The 10,508-nt window shown below is 44.5% G+C and overlaps 1 protein-coding gene across 2 annotated transcripts; it reads right to left on the bottom strand.

Moving 5' to 3' along the window:
• Positions 1-105: 105 nt before the first annotated feature.
• Positions 106-9,394, bottom strand: rhogb (ras homolog family member Gb). Of its 2 annotated transcripts, none has more exons than XM_080013875.1 (4): positions 9,343-9,394; positions 2,791-2,956; positions 1,193-1,363; positions 106-658 (listed from the first exon to the last, which is right to left on the bottom strand). In XM_080013875.1, the coding sequence occupies exons 2-4, from the start codon at positions 2,917-2,919 to the stop codon at positions 383-385; spliced, it is 576 nt and encodes a 191-aa protein (XP_079870001.1). In that variant the 5' UTR covers positions 2,920-2,956; positions 9,343-9,394; the 3' UTR covers positions 106-382. The 2 variants fall into 2 exon arrangements, with proteins under 2 accessions (XP_079870001.1, XP_079870000.1); XM_080013874.1 differs by lacking the exon at positions 9,343-9,394 and adding an exon at positions 6,393-6,508 and having other exon boundaries at positions 2,791-2,951.
• Positions 9,395-10,508: the final 1,114 nt, after the last annotated feature.

Genomic DNA, 10,508 nt, shown 5'->3' with positions numbered 1-10,508 from the left:
CTCCTCCGCTTGGGTTCCTTTCTTTTCTTTCTGCTTTTTTTTTTCTTCTCATCAGTGAGTCTCTTCCCCTTCCCCAACCCCAACCCCAACTCCCCCAGACACCCACGCTGAGAGAGGCCAAACCATTCCCCAAACCAGTCCTCCCAAATTAGCAAACAATTCCAAATTGAAAGAAAAGGTGTGAATCTGGATCTAATCTCTTCTCAAACAGTGTGTGTGTGTGTGTGTGTGTGTGTGTGTGTGTGTGTGTGTGAGAGAGAGAGAGAGAGAGAGAGGGGAAATAAATCGTCCAGACCCTCTGGCCAAATTCGATTTAGAATTCTTTGGGTGTCCGGTCATCCTTTTTTGGGAAGGGGTGTGGGGCGAAGGTCTCTCTGCCCCTTCAGAGCAACACGCAGGGTTTCTTGGCTATGACCGGATGCGGGTTGAGGAAGGAGCGAACGGACTCGACGAACACGTCCTTGATCCCGTCCTGGTTCAGCGCCGAACACTCCAGGTACCGCATGGCGTGGATCTGCCGAGCCAGCGCCGCCCCCTGCTGGTGCGTGACTGGCGTCTGGTTCTGTTCCTTGAGCTTCCGCTGGGTGTCGGCGTCGTTCCGGAGGTCGCTCTTGGTGCCGACCAGAAGCACAGGGACGCCGGGGCAGTGGTGAGAAACCTGGAATGGGCTTAGTGGTTAACAGTAGTGGATAATGTTACTAGATGTCAATTATAGGTGCACCATCAAACCGTGAAAGAGTCGCAAAAGATTGGTTCATGGCGAACAAATCTTTTAAACGACTCAGGAGTCGGTCGGTAAGCAAGTTGGAATGTTCGAATGACATCTTGAAAAGTGTTACTGAAGAGTAAATTGAAATCCAAGGCAAAAACAGGAATTTGGCAATTCACACTGAATGGCACTGATTTACAATTTGCATTCCACCCAAATTATTGATTTTGACAGAATTAAGTGATTCTTGTGAGAATGTCGACTCACAACTCACGGCCTCTTCAGCTCTTCTGACTCTTATTCAAAGTCAAGGGACTGGCTGCCTACGTAGGCCAGCTCATAAGGCCATGGAAGCACGTGGCGCTGTCGAGTTGTCTGACACGACTAGGCGCTCCGCAAGCTACGCCTCATACAATGTATAAAGTACAAATGTAGAAAAAACAGAAGTTGTTGTTGTTAGTTTACTAGGTTCACTGATCTCACCTCAGGGTTCCACTTGTGCTTGACATTCTCGTAGGAGGCGGGGCTTGAGATGGAAAAGCAGATGATGAAGACATTGGTCTGGGGGTAGGAGAGGGTCCGCAGCCGGTCGTACTCCTCCTGACCCGCGGTGTCCCACAGGTTTAGACTGACGATTCTGCCGTCAACTGTCACCTGAGACAGGGGCGGGCACACACACACACGCACGCACACACACACACACACACACACACACACACGCGCACACACACACACACACACACACACACACACACACACATACAGGCAATAAGTTGCGCAACCCTTACCACACCACATCACACACACACACACATACAGGCAAACCTGGCTCCTATAGTTGTCAAAGGGGATGTCAAAGGGGATGTACAGACACAGACACACACACACACACACACACACACACACACACACAGACACATTTCATGAACCTGGTCAGGGAGAAGTGGAACTTACCCAAGAATGCTTCGCTTGTGTAAGAACTAATTTACAGTCACAACCTGAAATGACTTTAGCAATAAACAGATTGTTGTGCTTCATTTCGCCTGACTGTTTGAAGCCTGGCTCAGGCTGTGCAAATACACACACGCACGCTATTTATTATATGGCTTAACAGAGGACCACAGAGTGTCGTACATGGTAATGTCATATCCATTTACGGGACACTATGAGGAGAAAAATAAAAATTACACTGTGGAATTACACAGGTTTCCGTCTCAAATGGGACTACAACTATCTTCTGAAATACAGTAGGCAAATTAATAATATGAGGTGGAATTTTAACTTTACCAATCACGGATTTGCATGGGATTGGGATTAATGGGATTAATTGCTGACCCAAGCAATCGCTGGACATCCCTCGGTTCTAGTGGGAATTTATCTCAAATTACACATTTTCTGAAAAGGGTTCATCTTCAGCGTTACACAATTCGGCAGGTCACCCATTTCCGTGTAACACCAGTAACCACACTGGGACACAGCAATGAAAACAGTGCGAGCAAACAGCAAATTTTGCAAGAATGCAGCATATTTATTTAATAAGAGACCTTTGTTGAGTCAGAGACCTGAAACCTCCCTATGTAAAACATGGGAGGGAGGTTTCAGAAGAAACATCAGACCTGTTCCATCGAGGGCTTTTCTTTCTCTTTTTAAAATTTATAAAGTGCCAATTCACAACTTCAAAATTTGCAGTTGTGTTTTGTCAATCAAAACAGGCTAAAGTAAGCTGAGCTCTACCGGAGTTTTACTTAATTTTTTAACTTGATTTATGACTTTTTTTTCAGAATCTTGCCATTTCTTTTGGCATTTCTGTTATGTTATTCTGAGACTACCATATAATAATTGTATTATTTCGCACGATATGTTAACGATATCTTCGTAAATGCCAAAGACGGATAGTGAGGGAGTTCGTTAGAGTAATTCTTCCATCACGTAAAACTAATCTGCATTTGTCACACACACGTGCACGCGCACACACGCAGGCACGCAGGCAGGCACACACACACACACACACACACACACACACACACACACAAACACACACACCCACACACACATACACACACACACACACACAGACTGACCTGGCTGCTGTAGTTGTCAAACACAGTAGGGATGTACTCTTTGGGGAACGCTCCGGTTGTGTAGGAGATGAGGAGGCAGGTCTTTCCTACCGCGCCGTCGCCGACGACAACGCACTTGATGCTCTGCATGACGACCAGCTGACCTCTGACCTCTCCCCTCACTCACCTGGAACACACCCACACAGACACATTATCACACACACACACACACACACACACACACACTTACAGTATTTACACACAACCACACACGCTGACAGATGCCAATGTCCACATGTGTTCTGGTCCGCACCTATTTGAATAATTTTACTCAATAAATAGCCAAAATGTATAATAAAACTATAAAAGAGCAAGTGAACTTTGTCTATATGTTTAGTCCTTTCATAGCATACTTCTTGTACTTAAAATAAGTATTTGTCAGTCGTGAAAGCGAATCATCCCCAAATTTTAAGATGTGTCTGTCCTTATAGTTGCTGCGACACTCATTAGTATTACAAGACGTAAAGAAGGGGGCAGAGTCAGCAACCTTGAGGGGAACAGGTCGAAGAGTAGAGCTGGTTGGAGAGAGCACCGTTAACTCTCACACACTGTGATCCTATCAGTTATAAAGTCCATCAGTCCAACCAATCAGGACAGGATCGAGTTGTAAGAGCACGTTACCCCCCGGATGCTGTGTTCGTCAAATGAGCGTCGCCTGGCTCTGCCGGCCGTACAACAACGGCAATCCAGGCTATTCTCATTTGTAGTTCCACGTTGGTGGAACGAGCTGCCAAAAACCACCAGAGCAGGGGCCTCCCTCTCTGTCTTTAAGAAGCACTTGAAGACCCAGCTCTTCAGAGAGCACCTCCTCTCCTAACTTACAATTACTTAGCACTACTTAGCAGTATTTATTTATTGTTACACTAATGTTTCTGTTGCAATGTAGCTTGAATGTTATTCTCCCTTGTAAGTCGCTTTGGATAAAAGCATCTGCTAAATGACTAAATGTAATGTAAATGTAAAATGACAGATGAGCCTCTCTGCAAGCAGGAATGGCTGGATGGTATTGGATGCCAAAGATAAATCACTAAATAAGAGTCTGGCATGAGACTTGGGGCCCTCCAAATGCCGGTACAGAAAGTCTAAAAGTGTAACGACAGCCTGCTCCACATCTCTACCAGGCCTGTACGCAAATTGTAATGGATCTAATCGCTCCTCGACCAGCATTTAAACCTCATTCTTGACAAGCTTCTCAAATGACTTCATTACTAAAAAGGTCAAAGCTACTGGCCTGAAATCATTTAACGCTTTAGGGGTCTTACTTTTGGCTACTGGCACAGCAATGGAGTGAATCCAATGCTTTGGGTCCTTCTGCAGCTTAAGAGATTGTGTAGCGACGCACGTAAAGATGCTACAGAGCTGGTCTGATGAGAAGTGTTCAGTACCTGGCCACAGATGTTGTCTCTTTCATCTGTGCAGTAAAATCAAGATTATCAAATCTTGGATAAAAAAAACCCCATTTAATTCATCAGCCAGGTGTTCATCTGAATTAAAACCATCCAGAGCGACACCCCCTGTTTCCCTTATCTGCCTAATCCTGGCATAGTTTTCATTCCGTTCCAGGCTCTCTTTAAGTTGTTGTTTCTGAGCACTCCCTCAACCTTATTCATGTACCTCGGTTTAGCCTTTTTCTTTCCGTTTCAGCTCTCACCTCCTTCTTGGGTTCCCTCTCTGTGTTGACATCACCTTCATTAAAAGCGTTTTTCCTTTTAAACATCAAATCCTCAATGTCAAAATCCATTGCTTGTCGTGAGGAAAAAACCTTCGTTCGGAATCACAGGGTCTTTCCGAAAGGAGCTGTGGCTGCCCGTAGGGGCATCCACAGCCCGTGTCCGAGTCACTGGGCAAAGTTTCGGTGGATGCCTTAAGACAGACAACTCTAAAACCACGTAAATGATTGTCACTTCCTTGTAGCTCATCATTCTTGTTCCTCAATGATTTAACATTTGCCCAGACTAAAGAAGGCAGAGGAATGCCATTCTTAAGCTGTTGCTTTCTGATGCATTGACCCACACCGCCTTTCTTTCCTCATTTCCTGACGTGATGCGACTGTTCAAAGTTATTATTGGTCCCAATAATTATTTCCTGGTTGAGATTTTGATCCAGCAAAGAGTGTATGGGATCTTCCACGGCCAGGCGACTGAATCCAATCCCAGGATAAATTCACGCCTGTACTTGATTGTTTAGGAATGCTGAAAAAGCTCACAATTAACATCAAAAGTGAAAGGTAAACTATCCATTCCTGAACGACCTCGGAAAAATACCTTGAGCACAGAAAGGGGGCAAGATCAGACTCACTGAAAACTTAGAAACAAACTTTTAAAAGAAACTTAAAAGCAAACAAATGACACAGGGAACAGTGGCCGGTCACTGCAACAGTGCTCTCTCAGGCACCCTCCCAGGCACCCTTGCAGGAACCCTCCCAGGCACCCTCCCAGGCACCCTTCCAGGCACCCTCTGAGGATTTCTCGTACTGGTTTGCCATCCAGAACAGCCTGAATCCCTTGTGGAATGGATCCAATTCAAGGTGCTGCAAAACATTCCGCATAGACTGCGCTCCACGCCGACACGATAGCATCGCGCAGTCGCTGCAATATTTGTCGGCCTCCCATTCATGCCATGAACCTCCCGTTTTCCACCACAACCCAAATGAAAGGTGCTCTATGGGATTGAGATTGTCTAGTGACTGTGGAGTTCCACTGGAGCACACTGAACCCATTGTCATGATGTTCATTGTCATGAACCGACTCGAGGCGATGTGTGCTTTCTCGTTTTCGCCCGCAGAGCTGCTGTTCACTGACGGTTTTTTGGGGTTCTTTTTTTCGCATCATTCTCTGTAAACTCCAGAGCGAGGGGACTCAAACTACAAGCCCAGGGGCCACATCCGGCCTGTGATGACGTGATTGAAATATACAGAATGAAGTAGATCGTCAGAGAGATTTATCTTGTAGTTACGTGTCTATTTCTAACAGCATTACGAGGCAATTCACTGATGGGCGGGAGAAAAAAAACCCAAAACCAAACTAAAAAGTTTTTCCGTTTGAGGTTCAAGAGCAAGATAGCCTGGCCAGCAGCCCCCAGGTCATTTGAGTCTTTCATCGGACGTCACTGGGAGTCACATTTTACTCCCTATTGCTCTGGGTGCATTGAGTTGCCGCCTCGTGAATTTGATATTTGCATTGATGGCCAGGTGTATAGGTGCACTCAATGAAGTGGCCACTGAGTGTATTCACAGGCACAGTGCACAGAGACAGGAGGAATAACAGAGTAGGAGTGGGTCGCCAGCGGTTTTGCATCTTTTACTGATTAGTCTTTATGGAAATGATAGGCTCACAGGGAAGTGGTTCGGGGGAAAAATACAAGAAGACTGATCTCATTCTGATGCCTTCAGCAATTTGACTGTACTATGATAGTAGTTACCATACATACTTGAAATAGTATGACTTTACACTCTCGTCCTCAGATAAAACTCAAACATTTCCGGCGTTATACTGCAGTAAATATGAACCAGAAAAATGTGAAATGTTTACTTTAAGCGAGATAACAGACAATTAGATGGATACTTTCCCTCTTCCTATGTTTTTCATGTCCCGCCCATTCAGCTCTGCTCCATTTCCACCTCTGCCTCTCTGTCTTCCTTGTGATTCACTCCGTTTCTGTCGCTTCATCGGGTCGCCCTCTCACTCTCTCACCACTCATTCCTCCCTCGCTTATGTCTCAGTGAGTAGTAAAGACGGGATAAACCCGTGTAAACTAAAGCGTCTGGCCCTTTATCTTGCCCTCTAACAATCACAAAATCCCAAACACCCCCCACCCATCCCCAACCCCCACCCCCACCCCCTCTCCCTCTCCCTCTCTCTCTCTCGCTCTCTCCAGATGTCTGGATAGAGCTGCAGCTCGGCCCAAACTCTGGGGATGTCAACCCCACCCATCTGTCTCACCCCCCACCCCCCCACCTCTCTCTCTCTGGCCTTAGTCTGAGCTCACAGATCACACATCGTTGCTGACAGGGTGTTGGGGACGAAACAACTCGCACCGAGTTGTTCCGCTTTGCCTTCTGATTTCGGATTTTCTTCCGAAAACCTGACCTTAGATCGGCTCTTCTTAAATCTTATGGTCAAATTCTTAATGTGTGTGGTCATCTCTGGAGCTCTTAACAGAGCTGGGAATAACCTTTCTATATCCACGTCTCCCTCCTCTGGTTCCCCTTATTGTGAAGTTAAAGAATGGAGAAGTCATGATTCTTTTTCTGGTAATTGGTTCACGCTACTAACCGTAGCTCCATATGCCCTTCATTATCCCCTGAAGATTTGAAGATGACATCCTGTCAACAGTTCCAACATGCTAAAATGAGTGTGTATGTTGATACTGTATGTAGGCTCGTGACCATTTTTCGGGTTTGTCCATTTCTCTACACACAATCCCAATCGGCAAGACTAAATGTGGAGGGAGGGAGGGAGGTAATCAACTGACCCAGGCATTTGGTCAGGTTCATGCAGCACAAAAACACAATGAATGTCGCAGAGTAACTGGGATGTACCTCAAAACCAGAATCACATGGTTTCTGTTCCTGTTCGAATTGCAGATTCGATTGCAGAAGGGGGATTACAACAACATGCTTTATAACCCTTCCTGTCCCTCTATCTTCCTTGTCCTTTTGCATATGGCAGTTCCAGGGTAGATTGGGTATTGGACCTAGGTGTCAACAAATCTCTGGACAATCAGGGGGGGATGAAATATCTTTTAGTTAAAGCTTTAAACCTCAGGAACTATACTATCATGTGGTCATTGTTCTCTGTCATTTCAAAAAAGTTGAAATGAAATTGTCGTGTCAAGAGTTCCAGCGCACTGCTGACATCACTTCCTGCTCTTCTTATTAATAGGATTAACAGCCGGGGTTGAGCTCTAGCGAGATAGAAGGACTCTGCTCTTTGTGCTCTTGACCTTGTTCTCTTTAACAAATCATAACTTGATTGTGCTCATCCTTTCATACAAAAAATACAAGACCAAGTTTCGAGTATGCTCAGCCATCTCATTCTACGGTTAACTCGAAATATTGTAAGAAGAATGTTTCCACAAAATCACAGGACACTTCCTATGGTGGTTACAAATATTTCCCAGCTAGTAAATGACCAGAACCGTGACAGCCGGTGTCATGGTTCAGCCTTAAAGCCAGCGTTAAAGCCTGATTACACCGAATCCAATAAACGACAAAAACAAATATACATTTTTCTACAAAGGGAATTGTGTGCATTTTTTTGGTCACACTTTACAAAGACTACATGAAGGGAGTTTTAAACTCCCATTCACGGCAAATGGTAAATGTCCAGTGGAGCAAACTACTCGTTGCTGTATTGGAAAAAACAAGCTCTACCTTCTCTGACATACAGTATTTTGTGATGCAAAACCCAGATGCAGGTTATCCCACAGCCACAAGAGGGAGGATCCGACTGTCGGCTGCATCTACAGATTTGGTGTGAAACCGGCATAGCTCCATGACATTGCTAATAAACTTCTGTACCACGCGGATAGTTGTCTTGCTCAGCATTTTCTTTTACAACATCCAACTTTTGAGCAAGGTCTTTGCTCAAAAGTTAGCCTTCGTCTCTTTGATTGACTTGTTTGGTGTTGCTTGGCCACTTGAGGTGGTGGGGATATTTTTACATCCAAGGGTGCTGTCCTTTTTTGGGGGGAATGGACATGCGTATCGACAGTATTTAACCACAACTCGCTACGCTGCTTTATCATATTCTATGGCTGCATTTCGCTTCTTGTATGTGCCCGATCAGTGCATTCTTGCCACGGATATATACTGTTTACTGGTTGTACTATATACTCCATTGTTGGTGGCAGGGTCCGCCACCAACAATGGAAACAGTATATAGGGTAGCACATGCATGACTTGAAACCTACAAGCATAATTAACATACAAAATACAGGATTTTTCAACAAAATAATCTTTGGCATTACCACTTTAAACCCACAGTCAAAACAGGGCTGAGTGCATGAGGTGGATGCTTGAGAATGTGAAAGAATATATTTTGTAAGTTCCTAAACGCCATTGTGTTGTAAACACACACCCACCCACACACACACACACACACACACACACACACACACACACACACACGCACGTACGCACGCACGCACGCACGCACGCACACACACACACACACACACACACACACACACACACACAGACACACACACACACTCACACACAGTAAGAATAAGTGTAAAAACAGACAACATTCTTTGGGAGTGGTTTCTTCCCATCAAGTTCAACATCAGCATTGCACACATCTGGGCACTGACAGAAAACTAGTAAAAAGCACCCACAAAGCACACTGTTCAGAAGTTGTGTGGAAATTTGTCAATACCAACAAGATACAAATGAAATTAAACATAAAAGAATCCAAGCAGGCAGCCTGATGCCCTCATTCACACAACTTCCATTGTTTGTTTGTAACCAAAAGACCAAAAGAGCAGGAGAAGGATAGGAGCAGGACTCACCAACCATAGCCGTCCTCCTCTAGACAGAGAATGGGAGTGGAGAGCTCTGGCTCCGCGGCGTTGTCCGGGAGGAGTGGTGGAGGAAGTGCACTCAGCTTGGTGCGGCAGAGGGGAAGTGTTTTCAAAACTGCATCTGGCTCAGTTTTGGAGAAGTTCACACACTCAGTCAGACCAAAGCCCAATATGTCCCAGTCGAATATAGAAACCATGAGTGGTAATTTCGAGAAGTGGATCTATAGATGTGGTGAGCTGTACAGTCGAAATTAGTTACTTATTACTTGGACTACTTAGCAGCCAGAAATGGTTGTACAACAGGTTAACTCTGTAGTACTGTTTGTTTAACGGAGAAATTTACTGGCTGTTTCCCTTTGAAACAGAACCACCAGCTTACACTATTGAACACCAGCGTCAGAATGCTCAATACAAAGTTTATTCATGACAATCGATAAAGGTCAACAACAGTCCATGTACTATTCAGAGTGACGGCAGAGAACATGGGTTATCAGAGCCCCGAATCAGAATCAGTTTTTTCTGCCGGGCACATTTACATATACTCGAAATTTGTTCTGGTGGGATTTTGGTGAAGGCTATTACCATATTTGACAATTTCAAATGGATTAGAATGGATTTAAAGAATTTGATTTCACTTTTCTATTTTGTGTGTGTGTGTGTGTGTGTGTGTGTGTGTGTGTGTGTGTGTGTGTGTGTGTGTGTGTGTGTGTGTGTGTGTGTGTGTGTATATATATATATATATATCCAAACAGCCCAAAGAAATACAAAACAGAAATAGTCAGATACATTCAGATATTTAAATATTCAAAATGTGATATTATGCACAGGATACAGTATTGTTGTGGGTATATAGGAATTCAATTATAAATATGAATGTGCTAACTAGCTTATTACAAGATAAGTAGGAAAAAGTCCATGCTAGATGTATTGTAATGATTTAATTAAACACAATTATTAATAATACATAATACTTTCTTTTTTATATATGACTAACTACATATGGTTTCCTTTGAAGCCATTAACGCAAAACCATAATTTATCCCTCCGGACCATCCGTAGACGCCTGCGTCGCGAACCCGTTTTACTTTCGGTTTCGATGTCGCACAGACGTGTTCAAACAGAGAGAGCTGAGAGTCGCTGTCACACACAGTTCG

This window comes from Zeus faber (genome assembly GCF_960531495.2).
Source record: "Zeus faber genome assembly, chromosome: 14".
Classification (NCBI taxonomy): Eukaryota; Metazoa; Chordata; class Actinopteri; order Zeiformes; family Zeidae; genus Zeus; species Zeus faber.
This window is presented reverse-complemented; position numbering and strand designations above follow the sequence as displayed.